We start from the raw sequence: 18788 nt of genomic DNA, 5'->3' as shown, positions 1-18788 counted from the left end.
TGGGTGTTGAAAGAGCAGCCCCGTCCTTCCTCCACCCTCTAGGAAACAGTCAACATAGTGGTTACAAATACAGATTTCAGAGTCAGAAAGATGTGGCTTTTAGTCATACCAGTTGTACGAATTGAGGCTAGTTCAGTGCTTCTGCTGGCCTCAGTTTCCTCATCTGTCAAATGGGGTTGGAGTTCCCGCTCCCACAGGATGCTACGAGGAAACCAGGAAGGTGGACCAGCACTGGAAGGGAGGCTCCCTCTTTACTCAACGAGGTAGTTATTATTTGATTTGGCTCCAGACATTGTGGCCAAAAGCAGCATGCAGGGCAGAATGTTCTGGTTAAAAGAATGGTTTACTTTGAATGGTTTACTGGATTCTCAGGACTAGGGCAAGCGTGATGTATCGAGGAGCATTTTCAGGCCCTTATTTAAGGTCTTTAAGGATTTTATTTTTCCAATTGACAGGGGATTTTTAAAAAAGTTTTTATTTATTTATTAGAAAGAGAGCACAAGTAGATAGAGAGGCAGGCAGAGAGAGAGAGGAGGAAGTAGGCTCTCCTCTGAGCAGAGAGCCTGATGCAGGGCTCCATCCCAGGACCCTGAGTCATGACCTGAGCAGAAGGTAGATGTTCAATTGACTGAGCCACCCAGGCGCCCCTGACAGGGGATTTTTTTTTTTTTTCCAACTATCTTTTTCTTTGGAAAAATGTAAAACCTACAAGCAATGGACAAGAATAGTACAGCAAACAAGCCTGTTGGCTTATTTGCTTCATGTCTTTCTCTCCCTTTGTACAGACATTTATAGAGGAAGATTTGAAAGTCTTGGAAAGAGGATGATACTTCGCCCAGAATATTTCAGTTTGTGTCCCTCAAGAACAAGAATGTTTTCTTACAGTGTAGGAGCTGTATAATCCTAAATGCCATCACTATTCTCTAGAAGCTTAATTCTCCAAGGATATTATCTGTTATGAAATCCATATTCTAATCCCCCAATATTCTTTTTCTTTCTTCCTTTCTTTTTTCCTTTCTTTCCTTTCTCTAATAAATAAAATAAGATTTTATTTATTTATTTGACATAGAGACAGCAGAGAGGGGACAAGCAGGGGGAGTGGGAGAGGGAGAAGCAGGCTCCCCACAGAGCAGAAAGCCAAATGTGGGGCTTAATCCCCGGACTCTGAGATCATGACCCAGGCCAAAGGCTTTAACCCACTGAGCCATCCAGGTGCCCCTAAATATTTTATTTTTAAGTAATCTCTATACCCAACGTGGGGCTTGAACTCCAGACCCCGAGATCGAGAGTCACACGCCCCACCCACTGAGCCAGCCATGCACCACCCCCTCCAAATACGCTTGAGAGCTATTATTCTTGTTGGTCACTTGTTTAATATTTGGTCCAGGATCACATGCTGCGTTTGGCTGGCAGTTCTTGCCATGGTCGGAGTGTTTGTGTCCCCCTAACATGCATCCATTGCAGTCCTAGCCCCCAGTGTAATGGCCTTAGAAGGGAGGGCCCCTGGGGAGTGCTGAGGTCATGAGGGCAGAGCTGTCAAGACAGGGATGGATGATTTTTAAAAGGGACTCCAGAGAGCTCGAGGGCCCCTTCTAGCAGGAAGCCTTACCTGGAACCTGACCGCACTGGCACCCTCGTCTCAACTCCCACCCTCCAGAACTGTGAGAGAGGGATTGTTGTCACTTACATGCCCTCCAGGTCCATGGGATTTGTGTGTAGCAACCCGCATGGCTGAAGACGGATGTCTTTTGCATCCTCCGACCTGAGTTCATTTCTCTGTCTGACTTCAGGTTTGGGGATGTGGACATTTGCGGGAGGACAGGATTGACGTTTTGTCAACTGTCCCACATTCCGTGTTTGTTGGCCGTTTCCGGATGAGATCAGGTTGTGTGTTTTTGGGGGGAACACCCCGGTGATGATGCTGTGGTCTCGGTGTCTCACATCAGGAGACACGGGCCAGCAGTCTGTCCCACTCTCAGTGACGCGGAGTCAGATTCCATGGTCAAGGCGGTGTGTCAGTCTCTCCAGCAGCCATAACGAACTGCCCCAGGCTGGGTGCCTTGGACCACACAAATGTATGGTCTTAGCATTCCGGAGGCTGGAGGGCCAAGATCAAGGTGCCAGCAGATCTGGTTTCCTCCGAGGTCTCTCTCCTTGTCTTGCAGACGGCCTCTCTATTGCTGTGTCCTCACTTGTCTGGTGTCTCTTTGTATGTCTGGATGACCTCTTCTTATAAGGACCCCAGGAAGATTGGATAGAGCCCATCCTAATGGCCTCACGAACTTAATCACCTCTTTAAAGACTCTGTCTCCAAATTCAGCCACATTCTGAGGTCCTGAGGTTTACGGCTTTAACCTATGAATTGCAGGAGGCTGCAATTTAGCCCGTAAGAGCAAGTGCCCCGCTCTTCGTTGTAAGGACACAGCTTTCCTCTGTAATGAGCAGCTTACTATGGGGTGATGCTTTGAGGCTGTGTTTTCCCTACCACATTATTTCTGTGTCTTTCCAGGTAGTTTTCCTGGCTCGGTGTCAGTTTTGATTTCCAGGAGTTAGAACAGGAAATATCTAACAATAGGGGATGACCCGGCTCTGGTTGTGGATTCAGGATTTTTATTCCCATCTTTCAGAGCTGCAGACTGAGGCTCAGAGAGGAGAAGTTACTTGCTCAGGGGGACCCAGCAAGTTTGCTATAGTAATTCCTAAGCACTCCTGTATGCCCGGTACTTAATAATACCCATTCTACAGGCAAGGATGGAACAGAGAGGTTTATCATGCAAATGGCCAGTCCTCGAACCTGGATTTGGTACTAGGTCTGGCTTATTCTAAGACCTTGTGTGACGTCTTAGAGACGAGAAGGTTTCAGTCCTGCAGTTCTCATGAGTTCTGAGACTGTTGACTCTGAGCTTTTCTTAATCTCCTAACAGTGCAGTGGGGAGCTGGTTAAATGAATAGCTTTAACCCCACCTGACTCAGTGAAATTTATAGACAATATCACATCCGGCTACTCATAATCATCCCCAAATCCATCATGCCCTAACTTTATTTTTTTTAATTAATTTATTTATTTGACAGACAGAGATCACAATTAGGCAGAAAGGCAGGCAGAGAGAGAGAGAGAGAGAGAGAGAGAGGAGGAAGCAGGCTCCCTGCTGAGCAGAGAGCGCAATGCGAGGCTTGATCCCAGGACCCTGAGACTGTGACCTGAGCTGAAGGCTGAGGCTTTAACGCACTGAGCCACCCAGGCGCCCCGATCATGCCCTAACTTTAATATGAAATGAAAGGAAAATAATACAGCATAATAAGCACCTTTATTTCAATGTGTAAATGCTCCGACATGGCCCCAGGGAATCTTAATAAAAGTGGCAGTTGCGGGCCAGTCTTCCCTCAATTAACACCTGGAAAATTCAGTGTATTTTTAAATTATGGGAAAAAAGAGGGGAACCTGGGTGGCTCCGTCGGTTAAGCATCTGCCTTTGGCTCAGGTCATGATCCCAGGGTCCTGGGATGGAGCCCCATATCCTCAGTGATGAGCCTCCTTCTCTCTCTCTCTCTCTCTCTCTCTCTCCCTGCTGCTCCCATTGCTTGTGCTCACACACTCTCTCTCTCTCTGTCAAATTAATAAATAAAAATCTTTGTTTAAAATTATGGGTAAAAGGACTATGTATGTAAAATGGCTAGGATCTTGGCTCTGATCATTTTAAATAGGTTTGTCCCCAGTGGGAGTGTTGGTGGGATGATCGGAAGTCTTGCAGGACTTGTGTGGGACCGTCCCTGGTATTGCAGGCTGTGTGACGTCTCTGGTCCCAGGTCCTGCCTGCTGTGGGATGTGGGCTGTGGGATGTGACACACAAATCCCTGTGTCAACCCAACTCACCCCCCCAATATCCAAAACGTCCCCTAGAGGGCGATACTCCCCCACAGAGATGCATTCATTCATTGTTTTTTGGTTTGTTTACTTATTTGTCTCTGCATGGGCAAGGGCTTTAGAAATTCTTTTTAAGAAGAACTTCTAAAAGCCCTTTTAGAAGGGCTTTACAGGTTCTTTGATGCCAGCAGGTCCTAGTGGGGAACCCAGAAAAGCCAGGTGGATCTGGGCTGGGTCTGGCCTGTCTAAAGGGCTGGTTTCTATCTGCTCCTGCTGGAGGCTGCTGAGCATGAACTCCTGCCCCAGGTGCCTTAACTAACTTTATTTTTAAAGAGAATCTAGATGGGACATCTGGATGGCTCAGTCGTTTAGGCGGCTGCCTTCGGCTCAGGCCATGATCCCAGGGTCCTGGGACTGAGTCCCACACTGGGCTCCTTGCTCAACGGGGAGCCTGCTTCAACCTCCCTCTGTGTCCCACTCACCCTGCTTGGGCTCTCTCTCTCCCTCTTTTATTTATTAAAAATTTTATTTATTTGTTCATGAGAGACAGAGAAAGAGAGAGAAGCAGAGGAATAAGGAGAAGCAGGCTCCCCGCTGAGTGAAGAACCCGAGACCTGGGGCTTGGTCCCTGAGCCAAAAGCAGATGCTTACTTAACAAGCTAAGCCACCCAAATAAATAAAATCTTAAAAAAAAAAATAGAATCGGAAATCTGGAATAACAGGATATTTCATACTTTCTATTTTTATTTTTTATAGATTTTAATTTATTTGAGAGAGAGAGAGAGAGAATGAGGGGGGATTGGGGGATGGAAAGAGGGAGAAGCAGGCCCCCAGCTGAGCAGGGAGCATGACGCAGGGCTGGATCCCAGGATCCTGGGATCATGACCTGAGCTGAAGGCAGAAGTTTAATGGACTAAGTCACCAGGAGCCCCGCCCTAAAGGTTTATTTATTTATTTGAGAGAGGGAGAGAGAGGGAGAGAGAAACTTTAGCAGACTCGGAACTAAGTGGGGAGGGCAAGATGGGGCTTGATCCTATGACCCTGAGCTCCCGACCTGAGACGAAACCAAGAGTGGGAGGCTCAGAGGACTGGACACCACCCAGGCGTCCCTGTCTCATACTTTTTAAGTGCAGGCTCCAAATTTTCCCCACATTTGAACAAAAATGTCATCTCTTTTTGTAAGTTTTCTTGAGCTATCATGTGTATATACAAAATCGCACATATTTAATGAATCCAGTTTAATGAGTTTGGACGAAACGTTTTTTAATTACAAAAAAATGGGAAGAACAATGCAATGAGTATCTGTGTGCCCTTAATCTGTATCCGCCGGTTGTCGTTTTGCCACCTTCGCTGTCTCTGTCACACTCCTCTGTCCGAACGCACGCGCGTGCACACACACACGGATACACGCACACCTTGTTTTTGCTAAACTATTTGCACGTGTGTTGTCAATATCACATTACTTCCCTGCGGGATAGTGGGATAGCGGGATAGTGGGATAGTGGGCACCTCCTGCGAATAAGCTTCCACGTGGTGACAAAATTATTAGTATCCCTAGGAAAACTAACGGTATCCCATTGTGTCATCCAATGTGTTACATTTCCTAGTTGTCCCCCAAATATCCAGTGGCTTCTTCCTCCTCAATCCAGGATCCGGTTAAGGAGCCTACATTGCATTCGGTTGTCATGTCTCTGTGGTCTCCCCACCGCACACACTTTTTTTTTTTTTAATCAAGTTGCAATTGATCAAATCTTCATGTACAGCTCTCTACATTTTGTATAGGTATACACCATGTGATTACCAGCCAGGTCAAAAGATACTATTTGTTCGATTTTCACCGAAATATGATGCCCATCTTTTTATTGTCTTTTGCGACACTGATTTTTTTTCACCTGATGACCCGTGATTTGGGCTCATTTGAGGAGTCACGGTGAGATTCGGGTGACATACTCCTGGAGGGCTGTCACAGAAGTGAGGTCGTGCATTCCCAGGGCACCCAGTCAGTCTCCCCAGGTCATCTGGGCCCAGTATTGGTGCTGCTGCCCTTGGTCACCTGATTTAGATGGTGTCCAGTGGGTTTTCCGTTGTGAAGGTGCTTTCCTTCCCCGGTCATTATTAAGTTCTCTGTGGGCAGTACTTGAAGAGCCTGAGTGCATCCAAGGTTTTAAAAACTCATAGTGGCTGGGGTGCCGGAGTGGCTCAGTCATTAAGCATCTGCCTTCGGCTCCAGTTATCTCAGGGTCTTGGGATCGAGCCCCGTATCGGGCTCCCTGCTTCTCCTTCTCCACTCCCCTGGCTTGTGTTCCCTCTCTCACTGTGTCTGTCTGTTTCAGATAAATAAATAAAATCTTTAAAAAACAAAACAAAACTCATAGTGGCTGAAGAACGCACATCGGCAGGGCAGGTCTGATGTTATGAGGCCCCAGACCAGCAGCCAGAGAAGCCTTTGGTTTAGGATCTCAGAAGGGTCTTAAGCAAACCCCCTTCCATCATCCTGGGGGAGAAGCTTGGAGAGCTATTGAAGGAAGCCCCAGGGAGTTGGGATGGGTGCAGGTGTCTGCCAGGGGACCCCAAAGATGCGCCTGTCTCCCTGCAGCTCCGGGATTGTGGAGGGCTTCGGGAGGTGGAGGTGACTGCCTGCCTGGTGTGGAAGGACTGGCCTCACCGAGTCCACCCCCACAGCCTCGTGGGGAAAGACTGCACCGACGGCGTCTGCAGGGTGAGGTTACGGCCTCATGTCAGCCCTCGGCACAGGTACTCGACCCCTGATCCCCCCAACCCTTCACCCCAGGTCATGGAGGTGCCCAGGGAGACCTTAGGGCAAGGGGCCGCTTGGCCAGATTCTCCCCACAGCAATTCCTCGGTGGGGAGACCAAGGCTGGGCCCGGCAGCGGGGTCGAGGGGTAGAGGGGCGTACCTGGGCCTGGGGCCCTGCTGCACACACCTTCACACACAGTTGTATTTATGCCCATTTTGTCAAGGCGGAAACTGAGACTTGGAGGAATGGCAGAGCAGGGATTTGACTCCAGACCTGACTTCACTGCAAGATCATTCTTTCTCTCGCTTAATAATTTATACGTTTTTAATAAATAAAAAAATAAAAGGTTCAGAAAGACTGTATAGTGAAAAGCAAATTTCCTTCCACCTTTGGTCATGCAGCTGTCAGTGGTCCTTCCTGGAGGCAATTAAAAATATGCTATGCATGTCTATTATTTTTCTCCCCTTACAAATGGTAGCAGACATTTGTACCTTGTTTTTAGGCATTTTGAGCTCATCCGTTTTCTTGGCTTCATAGTATTCCAATATACAGCTGTACACCATTACTTGAACAAGCCGCCTAGTAATGGGCCCTTAAGATAGTTCCGTGCTCCTGTGGCCCTATTATTAAACGCGTGGCTTTACATATATATCATTTCTTCTCTAGGATCAGTTCCTAGAGGCGAACTCGCTGGCTCTAACTTCAGCGATTAACTCTCAATGTAAACTTTCTGTGATTTAAAAATTTAGCAAAGATGTAAGGTCCATGAGAGGAGGGATTTTGTCTCTTTTGTTCCCCGCTGTGTCCCCCTTGGGTCCCCCCACACGCTGCCTGGCACCCAGTAGGTGCTCAGGAAATACTGTGGAATGAATGAATGCCCTCATATTGTCCTCAGTGTAATTGCTGATTATGTTAACAGTCCTACCCGTGGGGGAGAGTGCTTGATTCTTCATAACTTCCCCAGTAGGGAGCGTTCTCAGATGTTTTGATCCTTGCTGTGTTGATGGGCTTTTTAAAAGTTGGCATCGCAGTGATGTTTCCCTTGCCGCTTTCTCATTCTGGAGGAGGCGGCCCCGTGTTTTCGTGCAGTAAAGATGAGGGGCACCCCCAGGTACTCTCGAGACTCCCCAACACTCCTGAGAGGTTGAAACCCCAGGCCCCTCCCAATGCTGGGGCCCCTGAGACTGTGAGCCCCGAGGCAGCCTCTCTGCTGGAGTTAGAGCTAAACCTGCCTCTTCACAACTGCCTCCCTTCACCCATTCCTCCCCACTCCCTGTTCAGCTTTAACAATCTGGGCATCCAATGTGTGAGGAAGAAGGAGATTGAGGCTGCCATCGAGCGCAAGATTCAGCTGGGCATCGACCCTTACAATGGTGAGGCCCTGCAACCAGCCTGACTGTCTTGTCCTCCTGAACCCCCTCGTGCCCTCTGCCACCCCATTCCCCCCCTTCTCCCTTCTCTGGTATCCGCTATCTCCCCAACCCCCTCCCTTCGTTGTCTGCCATCTCCCTGCCAGAGTCTCCCTCCCCCACCCTCAGCATCCCCATATCTCTCCTATAGCCGGCTCCCTGAAGAACCATCAGGAGGTAGACATGAATGTCGTGAGGATCTGCTTCCAGGCTTCATACAGGGACCAGCAAGGACAGATGCGCCGCATGGACCCCGTGCTCTCCGAGCCTGTCTATGACAAGAGTGAGTCTAGGGTGCGGGGCGTATCAGGGATATTTGTTGGCCACAGGTCCTGGAAAGGCCCATGTACGATGGCATGGACAAACAGGCTGTATGGAGTGCAGGCTGTACACTGCCCAAGTCCAGTGTTCAGCATTTATTAGGTGGCCTATGGAAATGAGGCCTTCTCGTATTATAGAGTGCACAATCTGTACCACTATACTAGGCAAGTCTAGGGAAGAGGCAACATGAGTAGTAATAATTTTCTCTTTTATACAGAATATAATGTATTCATCAGAATCTCCCCTCTTTCCTACTAGACTTCTGCTTATGTCTCATTGGCCAGAACTTGGTCTCATGGTGGCCCCTAGTTGTAGGGGAGTCTGGGAAAGCAAATATTTAGGGTTTCCATCTTCTACAGGGGGATATGGGTATGAAAGAGAAGATTGGGAATGGCTGTTAGGTTTTAGCGCCTGCAGTGACTGCCACCAGTATCAAAATGGGAAGAGAAATCAATCCAGTCAGGTGGGTGCAAATGACAGAATTCCAATTCAAAAGATCTGAAGGAGAAAATAAAAAAAACACCAACCAGTTTGTTTGTTCCATTAATTTAAAAGATCTGAGGTAGTAAAGTGCTTCAGGTCTGGCTGTATCTAGGTGCTCAATGATGTCATTAAGGATCTCTTTCCATCTTTCAGCTATACTTCCTTCAAGTTAGAGTCATTTTTGGCACAGCCCATCCATGGTGGGGACAAAATGACTGTATGCAGCTCTAGGCTTATATCCTACATCTTGGAACCTCTTTCCCATGCCCAAAGAGAGCTTCCTTTACCCAGTATTTTTGGCTGGAGCCTCAGGGCTGTTTCTCATTGGCCTGGGTTTGAGTTATGTGCTCCTCTGTGACCAATCAGCTATGGTCAGGTGGAGGCAATGTTCTAATTGGCCAGGTTTGGAGCATGTGATCACTGCTGAGCTAGGGAGTGGGTTCCGCCCTATCCTGTCCCCAGGACTAAAATGGGACAGGGAGGCGGTTTCCTAGAAAGGAACTAAAGGGGCTGTTGACAGAGGATGGTCTGGGATTGCTAGATGGGCGAAAACCATGGGTCTCCACTACGGATTTCACACCATTAATCCTCGTCTACTAATGGTCTTGACCCCTGACCCCACCAACTCTCCTCTGAGGGCTGATGGCTTCCCTTTGGGCCGTCAGCCTGGAGGACTTGCAACTGTCCATCAACTCATCTGTCTGAGCATCTTCTTTCTCTCCCCGGACCGGGCCCCAGGAGGATCAGACGCCCCTGCCCTCTGACTTCTCCATTTCTCATCTCTGCATGGCGCACGGTGGGCACCCACGGGGTACCTGCTGAGGGTTTGATGACTGAATTCTCGTCCTTTCTTATATACCACTAACTCTGGTACTTGCAGAGTCCACAAACACATCAGAGCTGCGGATTTGCCGAATCAACAAGGAGAGTGGGCCGTGCACGGGTGGCGAGGAGCTCTACCTGCTGTGTGACAAGGTGCAGAAAGGTGAGGGACCTGGGACAGCGCGTGGGCGGAATACCAGCGGGTGGCTTGCCCTGCATGGGGGAGCCAGGAAGCCTGGAGGTGAAGCATGAGGTGGAGCTGGTTAATGGGGGTGGTGCAGTGGAAGGATCCAAAACCCTGGTTTGGGAGTCAGACTACAAACAGCCCATCATCAGTTCATTCACTCACAGAGCTGCTCACTCACTGGTTCGTGTACAAAGATGCAGAGCTGTGTGTGCTGGCCATGCTGTGTGCCAGGCTGTGCTCCCTACCACCGACTCCTGGGACCCTGACCTTAAAATCTTGGAGTCCTGTAAATAAATTCTTAATCGGGGCTGGATGATGGCTGCAGATGAAGAAAATGGAGACTGGAGAAGTATCTCCTCCATTCATGTCTATTCAAATGTCTTTTCTTCAAATAGGGTTTAAAAAAAAATAGGTGTGGGCAGCTCCGCAGCTCACTCAGTTACACCTCTGACTCTTGGTCGCAGCTCAGGTCTTGACCTCAGGGTTGTGCGTTCAAGCCCAGTGCTGGCAAAACCAAAAAGCCAACAGTAGGTGCACACAAGCATTGCCTGGCTGGAGAGAGCTTTCCCTCTTACTGTATAGATCTTTTCTATATCCTCTCCATTTTTTATCCTGTGATTCTGTTATGAATAATGTCACCACCTAGTGATCTAACCTAAGAGGTCTATGTCTCTTCCTTCTCCTGTGTGCCAAGCTCTGTTATAAGCACTTTCTACACCTCACTTGTTAGCTCATATGATTGCCTAACAGTTCTATAAGGTAGATCCAATTATTACCTCTCTTTTAGAGAGGAGGAAACTAAGGCACAGAAAGGTTAAGTAATGTGCACCAGGTCACACAGCTAGGCAGGAAGAGACAGAATTTGAATGCAGGTGGTCTGTGCTCCTAATCATTCTTCTGGGAGGAAAAATAAAAGAGAAAGAGAGTTGAAAAAGCTTCAGGAAGATGGAGAAAAGTAGTATTTGGAGAAAAAGAATTCTGAGGAAGGGGATAGGGAAGAATGGCTGGGGGGGCTGTGGGCACAATTTTACCCAGTGGGGCGAGAGAAGACTATGTAAGGAGATGCCACAGAGGGAACAGCAAGTACATAGGCGCTGGGGTGGTAACAGGTCTCATTGTTGGAGGCCAGTGGCAAGGCCAATGGGACAAGAGGGGAGCAGAGTGGGAGAAACTGTCTCAGCCTCAGGAATCCCTTCCCATCCTTTCTCATGCTCTGTGATTCTATGGTTAACATCTGTCTCCCCCCACTGGCTTGTATAGGGCAGGACTGTCTTGGGAACCGTTGTGTCCCCCAAACTGCTCAGTCCAAGGTCAAGCACTGATGAAGTTCTCAGGGAAAAACATTTCTTTTTACAGAGAAAAAATGTTTTTACTTGTTTGTTTTTTTTGGGGGGGGGCACAAGTTCCCACTCTTTAAAAATTGAAACAAAACAAAACAAAACATTTTAAAGTGTAAAATTCAGTGGCATTAGTACACTCGCAGTGTTTAGCACAGCTAACTTCCTAGTTCCAGAATGTTTTCATCATCCCAGAGAGAAACCCTGAACCCCATTCTGCTCTATAAGCAGTCACCCCACCATCTTGCCTCCTCTAGTCCCTGGCGACCTCTGATCTGTTTCTGCCTGCGGAGTTGCCTCTTCTGGGCATTTCATGTAAATGGAATCCTACACTAGGTGGCAATGCATGGCTGGCTTCTTTCACATGATAGTACGGATCAGTGCTTCATTCTTTTTTATGGTGGGATGATACTCCATCGTATGGATATTGGATTTGTTTATCCATTCGTAAGTTGGTGGACATTTGGGTGGTTTCCATCTTTTGGCTGTCATGAAGTGTTGCTACAAGCATTCGCACGTTTGTGTGTAAGTTTTTGTTTGAAAACCTGTCTTCAGTCCTCTTGGATATATGCCTAGGAGTGGGAGAAGATTCTTATAAAATTTTGAGTGAATGAGCACCTGGAGGGTGAGTGGTTCCTCTGTGCTGGGCCTTTGTGTTAGGCAGTGCTGCGACACGGTGATGACAGCGACAGGCCCGGGCTCTGCTCTCACAGGGCTCCCAGTTTAGTGTGGGGGGCGGGGGTAGGGAAAGAAACATGAATTACAAGTGTGAGTTCTGCTGAGAGGGAAGAAGACTGAGCACGAAGACTGGACAGAAAAGCTAAAACAATAGGAAGACCAGGTAGGGGCTGGGCATCTTAGAAGGTTTCCCAGAGGAGGTGATATTTCAGCCAAGATCTGAGGAATGCCAAGAAGATTGTTAGGATCATGGGAGCTGGGGGAAGGGCAGGGAAGCTGTTCCACATGTGTGTGAATAACTTGAGGCAGCTGTGAGTCCTGTTCCATTTTTTTGTTCACTGGCCGACCTTGGGCTGGTGACTTCACCACCCCGAGCCTCTGTTTCCCTTATCCCTTTATGGGTTGGTGTTAGGATGAGACAGGATCTCACTTATCCAAGAACTACACTGCAAAGAATTAGCATATACTGAGAATTTCTGAGTGCCAAGCCTGAAGCTAGGACTTTGCATAATCCTAATAAAAGCAATCATACTTAATGTGGGCTGGAGCACCTTTACTTAACCCTTCTAGCAAGCCTGTGAGATAGGGGTGCTGATTTTGTTTCTGTTTAGGTGAGGAAACTAGGCACAGACATATTAGGTTACTTCCCCAAGCCCTTAGGATCTGGTGGCAAAGAGCTCTAGCCCACCTGGATTCCCATCTTGGCTCCACCACATATTGGCTTTGTGACCTTGGACAAGTGCCTTCATGTCTCTGTGCCTTTGCTTCGTCCTCTATATAATGGGTTTCCTAAAGGTACTTTTTTTCATAAGATTGTTGTGTGACTCAGAGGCAATCTGTGTATGTGTGATATATATAAAGCCTCTGTAGATGAAATTAGTGTGATGAGAGGCAATGCAATAAGACAAGAAAAAGAAACAACAGGCAGAATAGCATACTGTATCCTATTCTGCTACCAGCTGTGTGACCTTGGGTAAGTATTTTTCCTCTTCCACGCCTCAGTTTCCACATGTTTAAAATGGGCGTGTCAAAGAGTTAATATAGCGGGTCTGAGACTGTTATCCTTTGAAAGGCCTGCCTACAAGGTTGAATCTTGGCTGGCTTTTGAGAACTTGGATTTTTTTTTTTTTAAAGATTTTGTTTATTTATTTGACAGACAGATCACAAGTAGGCAGAGAGGCAGGCAGAGAGAGAAAGAGAGAGAGGAGGAAGCAGGCTCCCTGCTGAGCAGAGAACCTGATGTGGGACTCGCTCCTGGGACCCCGAGATCATGACCTGAGCTGAAGGCAGCAGCTTAACCCACTGAGCCACCCAGGCGCCCCGAGAACTTGGATTTTGAGAGGACTCCCACTATTCCCTGACTGATGAGAGGGACTCATGGTGCTTAAACTGTTTGTATGGGCAATGTGGTTTGCGCTGAACACCGGCTCTGCTTCTAGAAGCCTGACATTTTGATATATGCCAGGCAGAGAGTGCCTATATAATCAGGTGCCAATAAAAACTCTGGGAACTGAGTCTCCAGTGAGCTTCCCTGATAGCTAGCATTTCCTGTGTGTGGTCATAGTTTGTTACTGGGGGTGGGGGATTAGCGTGTTCTCTGTGACTCCACGGGGAGAGGACTCTTGGAAGCTCATGCAGGCATACTTTCCTTTACTGAGGTTGCTAGTATCTTTTTGCCAAAGTAAATCATAGCATGAGTATGACTATATGCTGAGTCCCATGAGTCCCCTTAGTGAATCACTAAATCTGATGGTGGGGAGCATCTGATGTGGTGAGGATATTAATTCTACCTGCCTCTCAGGTTAGTAAAAGGATTGAATGAGATGATATATAAAACTATATAGGGGTGCCTGGGTGGCTCAATGGGTTAAAGCCTCTGCCTTCAGCTCAGGTCATGACCCCAGGGTCCTGGGGTCCTGGGGTCAAGCCCCGCATTGGGCTCTCTGCTCGGCAGGGAGCCTGCTTCCCCCTCTCTCTGCCTGCCTCTCTGCCTGCTTGTGATCTGTCTGTCAAATAAATAAATAAAATCTTTTTTCTTAAAGATTTTATTTATTTATTTAACACAGAGAGAGATCACAGGTAGGCAGAGCAGCAGGCAAAGAGAGAGGGGGATGCAGGCTTCTCACTGAGCAGAGAGCCCGATGTGGGGCTCAATCCCAGGACCCTGAGATCATGACCTAAGCCAAAGGCAGAGGCTTAACCCACTGAGCCACTCAGGCGCCCCAAATTAATAAAATCTTAAAAGAATATTTATTTTAGAGAGAGTGAGCACACGTACACATGCGCTTGAGTTGGGAAGGGGCAGAGGGAAAGGGAGAAAATGTTAAGCAGATTCCGTGCTGGGCACGGAGCCCGATGGGGGGCTCCATCTCATGACCCTGAGATTATGACCTGAGCCAAAACCAAGAGTCAGATGCTTAACCAACTGAGCCACCCTGGTGCCCCTCTGATTAGTTTTAGTGTTAAGAATATCAACATTGGGAGTGCCTTGCCGTTTTAGTTGGTAGAACGTGCAAGTTTTGATCTTGGAGTTGTGAGTTCAAGCCCCATGTTGGGCATGGAGCTCTCTTAAAATCAAATGTATTTTAACTTCAAATATATATATATTTTTTAAAGAGAATATCAGTATTGATTTGGGGGGAGGCTGACTGAGTTGGGGGCCTGGTGGGCCAGCATCCTGGCTCAGCTGATGTCCCCACTTTCCCGCCAGAGGATATATCGGTGGTGTTTAGCAGGGCCTCCTGGGAAGGCCGGGCTGACTTCTCCCAGGCCGATGTGCACCGCCAGATCGCCATTGTGTTCAAGACACCACCCTATGAGGACCTGGAAATCGTTGAGCCTGTGACCGTGAACGTCTTCCTGCAGCGGCTTACTGACGGGGTCTGCAGTGAGCCTCTGCCCTTCACGTACCTGCCTCGGGACCATGGTAACCACAGCAATCCAGGGTGACCCGCTGCCCAGAGACAAGGTCTTTGGCCTAAAGGGGACAGGGGAAGAAGAGGCAGAAGTAAAACACAGCCTCATGACTGCACCGACTGGGGTTCGGTTCCTGGCTCCCCCTCTTACTGGTTATGTGTCCTTGGTCTCTCCCTGAACCTCAGTCTCCTCTTGCACAAAGTGGAAGTAATAGTACCTATCTGATGGCATTTGGGGAGTATTTGATGATTTCTTCTCTCAGCATGCCTGCTCATGCCCGACCCTGTACTGGGTGGTTCTAGGGACATTGCAGTGACCCAAGATGGCCTCAGCCCCATCCTCATAAGTCTCACAGTCCTATAGTTGGGATGGAATTGCTCAGGAGACTCAGATTGCTCAGGGGGGCATTTGACCCAGACTTTGAGGTTAGGGAGGGCTTTCTGGAGGAGGGGACAGTTGAGCTGAGAATGTGGGGTTGACTAAGCAGTTCTCCAGGGGAAGTAGTGGGAGTTCGGAAATAGGGTTTCAAGCAGCTGGAGTAGCAAGTGCAAAGGTCCTGAGGCAGGATCATGCTGCAGTGTCCCAGGAACAACACAGAAGTGGATTTGGGTTGCATTCTGATTAAGATGTGGATATCTATTTGCATTAGTTGGCCAAGAACTAGAACAGCTCAATGACTTTCCAAGTAGTCTCTATAATTAAGTCTTAATTATTATTGTTGATGGATAACATTGCCCCTGTTATCTCCTGAACAGACAGTTATGGCGTGGACAAGAAGCGGAAACGGGGGATACCTGACGTCCTTGGGGAGCTGAAGAGCTCGGGTGTGTCCCCTCTGCCCCTTTCCACACCCATCTTCTGGTTCCTGGGAGGGGATGGCTAAGCCCCAGGCTGGGGAGGAAGGGCTGTGAGGGTCCAGGGGTTCTCATCTCTGCCTTCCCTCAGACCCCCATGGCATCGAGAGCAAACGGCGGAAGAAAAAGCCAGCCTTCCTGGATCACTTCCTGCCCAACCCCAGCTCAGGTGGGTCACAGCGCAAGTGGGTCCCCGCCGAGGGCAAGCTCCTGCTCTCTGAAGTGGGATGAGTGTGAGCTGCAGCCCTGCTTTTGGCCTCTTCAGGAGCTCCCCCAAAACTCCCCCAAGGTCAGGAACTGACATCTCAGGCAGCAGCATGAAGTAGAAAGAAGAACAGCTCTGGATACCATCAGGAGGCTCTGATGTCTGCCGGGCTGTTCACTGGCTGTGTGAACCCCACCAAGTTGCTCCACCTTTCCGAGCCTCAGCTGCTCCCCTGAAAAGTTTCACCATAGACCTTCCTCATTGGCCTTTCAGATTTTAACGCATTTATTTTTACAGACACCATATCACTGGCACATAAGTGCATTCTATAGGTCTACTCGTTGAATCGAAATCGTACCACACCCCCCCCCATTTTACTGGTGAAGAAACAGGCCCAGAAAGGTGAAGTTTCTCAGCTGAGGTCGCCACATGTGCGGTGGAGCAGGGAGCTGTATCCGGGCAGCTGTACAGATGAGTGATGAAACACTACGTAGAGCAGGTAGCAGGAGAGGATGGTAGATAAACGGGAAGGGTTGGCAGAGCCAGCCAACCTTAATCCAGAGCCTGTCTCTAGCCCAACCACCCTCTGGTCTGTTCTCCCCGTGTCTTCATCTCAACTCACACGCCAGCCTCCACTTCCTGGGAGCTGCAGCCCTGTCTGGCTGTGATCAGAAGCTTCCCCACCGACTGACCACTGGCTCTAAGAACACTCCGCCTAAGAACCCAGCTACCCCAGGGTGCCCAGCTCTCCCACTGACCTCTGACAGTCAACCACTCAGAGTCTGCTGAGCCTGGACCACTCCAGCCAGTCCCACCCTGGAGGTTTCAGGGATTACCTGTTGTTCCCCCTACCCACTGCCCCTGGTAACCACTGCTCAGAGCCCCACCCATAGCAACCACCAATCCTAGCCCGCTTTGCCAGCCTTCCATCCCCTATTCCCAAAGCCTCTCCCCATTAGCCATCTGCCATTCATCTACCTCCTCCATCACCCCAACTTTCCAGTGCCTAAAGGCCCTCCTCCCCAATCCTTGGGACAAAGCTGCTCTGGCATGATAGCATAATGGTTAGGAGCATGGCCTCTGGAATTAGACTGAGTTTGGATTCTGAGGCCTGAATTTAGCCACTGTGGGATCTCTTTGGGATCTCATCTCTCAGATGGAAACCTTACCTCTTAGGGTCCTTTTTAGAACTTAGTGAGGTTGTATCACACAGTTAGTTAGCATAGTGGCTGGCACAGAGTTAGTGCTCAGGAGATCTTAGGAACTTGACAGACAAGAATGCCCCCTGCATTTGTTATGGTCATGTTTAGCTGTATTCATTGCAAACCCCAAATTAACAGGGGCTTCAACAGGCTAGACTTTTACTTCTCCTCTCAGGTAAACAGAGGTAGATAGTCCTGAGATGGTTTAGAGGCTATTATGATCATCAGAGACCCAAGCACGCTTCTGCCATTTTCAACTCACAGTTTCCATCTCCTGGTCCAAGATGGCTGCCAAAGTTCCAGCCTTCATGCCTATGTTCCAGTGAGGAGCTTAGTCACATGACCACATTTAGCTCTAAGGGAGGCTGGGAGATAGAGTCCCTGGAGAAGAGACCCAGCTGCCCTGGGTCTCTTTCTGAGATAAGCATAAGACACCTTTGCTGGTGAGGTTTGTCTTGTCTCAGAGAAAGACTCTCCTCTATATAATTTAACACCTCCACATAATTTTACCTTCCAGTTTGGGGCCTGGGGACTTCTCATTTGGGTCTCCTGTGTGTGGGGATTTCATTTTTGGGGTGGTCTCTATAATTTGGAGGAGGGGGACTTTAGAGCCTCTTCAACTTCTTTATTTTTTGGAAAAACTTCCCAGCCCTGCTGGAGCATGGTTGGAACCCTGGTGCTACAACTGGCCAGCTATGTGTGACTGAATTATCTTGCCTTAGTGTGCTCATTAAAGGAGGATGGTGATAGTTCCTACCCTGGGGATCTCCTTGGGATTAAAGGAGGCCACAGTGATCATGTATTTAGTACTGTCAGGGCACTGGAGTGTTGGAGTTAGCCCCCGGAGTTGCCGCTAAAGCATCCTACTTCTTTTCTCTATTCATGCAGGCCCGTTCCTCCCTCCGTCAGCTCTGCTGCCGGACACAGACTTCTTCTCTGGCACCGTGTCCCTCCCCGGCCTGGAGCCCCCCGGTGGGTCGGACCTTCTGGACGACGGCTTTGCCTACGACGACGCCACAGCCCCCACACTTTTCACCATGCTGGACATGCTGCCCCCTGCGCCGCCACTCGTCAGCGCTGTCACGGGCAATGGGGCTGCAGGGCCCGCGGTTGGAGATCCTTCCGGCTCCGAGCCAATGACGCTGGACTCATACCAGGCCCCAGGCCCCGGGGACGGGGGCACAGCCAGCCTTGTGGGCAGCAACATGTTCCCCAACCAGTACCGGGAGGTGGGCTTTGGGGGAGGCCTTTTGTCTCCAGGGCCGGAGGCTACGTAGCCCCTAGGCACGGGAGGGAGGGAGGGAGGGAGGTGGAAGGGGTCGTGCAAACCCAGCCAGGATGTCCAGCACCTCCGTCCCCTTGGGCCACCCTTGGTCGGTCTTCCAACCTCCTCATTCCTCCGAATGGGACATCTTCAGCGCTGGTGAGAAGCTCCGCAGCACCGGTTTCCCCTGAGCCCATTTTACAAATGAGAAAACCGAGTCCGGAGAGGTAAAGGGGCTTGGCTCCCATGCACCAGCTTGTAAAGCTGCCTCAGTCCCCGCGAGTGGGGGCACCTTCTCCAGGCGGATTCTGGAGTGTACATATGGGAGAAAGGTGCAGATCCTCGGCTTTCCTCCCCCGAGCTTGAAGGTGGGGGGTAAAGGTTGTTTGTTCTGAGTCTTCCCAATAAAGATGAGTTTTTGAGCCTTGGGAGTCTGGTCTCTTCGCCGCTGGGGAAACTCCAGGGCCCACACGCACGAAACCTCGGT

General features: G+C 49.2%; 1 protein-coding gene across 4 annotated transcripts in view; it reads left to right on the top strand.

Moving 5' to 3' along the window:
- RELB (RELB proto-oncogene, NF-kB subunit) overlaps nt 1-18725 on the top strand; it is a 29232-nt gene extending 10507 nt beyond the window's left edge. For all 4 annotated transcript variants that reach the window (XM_013063917.2, XM_013063916.2, XM_013063915.2 and 1 more), the window contains 8 exons: nt 6462-6619; nt 7905-7996; nt 8184-8315; nt 9717-9821; nt 14571-14786; nt 15532-15600; nt 15722-15799; nt 17926-18725. In XM_013063917.2, coding sequence (XP_012919371.1) covers nt 6462-6619; nt 7905-7996; nt 8184-8315; nt 9717-9821; nt 14571-14786; nt 15532-15600; nt 15722-15799; nt 17926-18314 — 1239 coding nt within the window. In that variant the 3' untranslated portion in view covers nt 18315-18725. The remainder of the gene's footprint in view (nt 1-6461; nt 6620-7904; nt 7997-8183; nt 8316-9716; nt 9822-14570; nt 14787-15531; nt 15601-15721; nt 15800-17925) is intronic.
- Nucleotides 18726-18788: the final 63 nt, after the last annotated feature.

Source organism: Mustela putorius, unplaced genomic scaffold, assembly GCF_011764305.1.
Source record: "Mustela putorius furo isolate JIRA1106 unplaced genomic scaffold, ASM1176430v1.1 tig00000196_pilon_pilon_pilon, whole genome shotgun sequence".
Classification (NCBI taxonomy): domain Eukaryota; kingdom Metazoa; phylum Chordata; class Mammalia; order Carnivora; family Mustelidae; genus Mustela; species Mustela putorius.
This window is presented reverse-complemented; position numbering and strand designations above follow the sequence as displayed.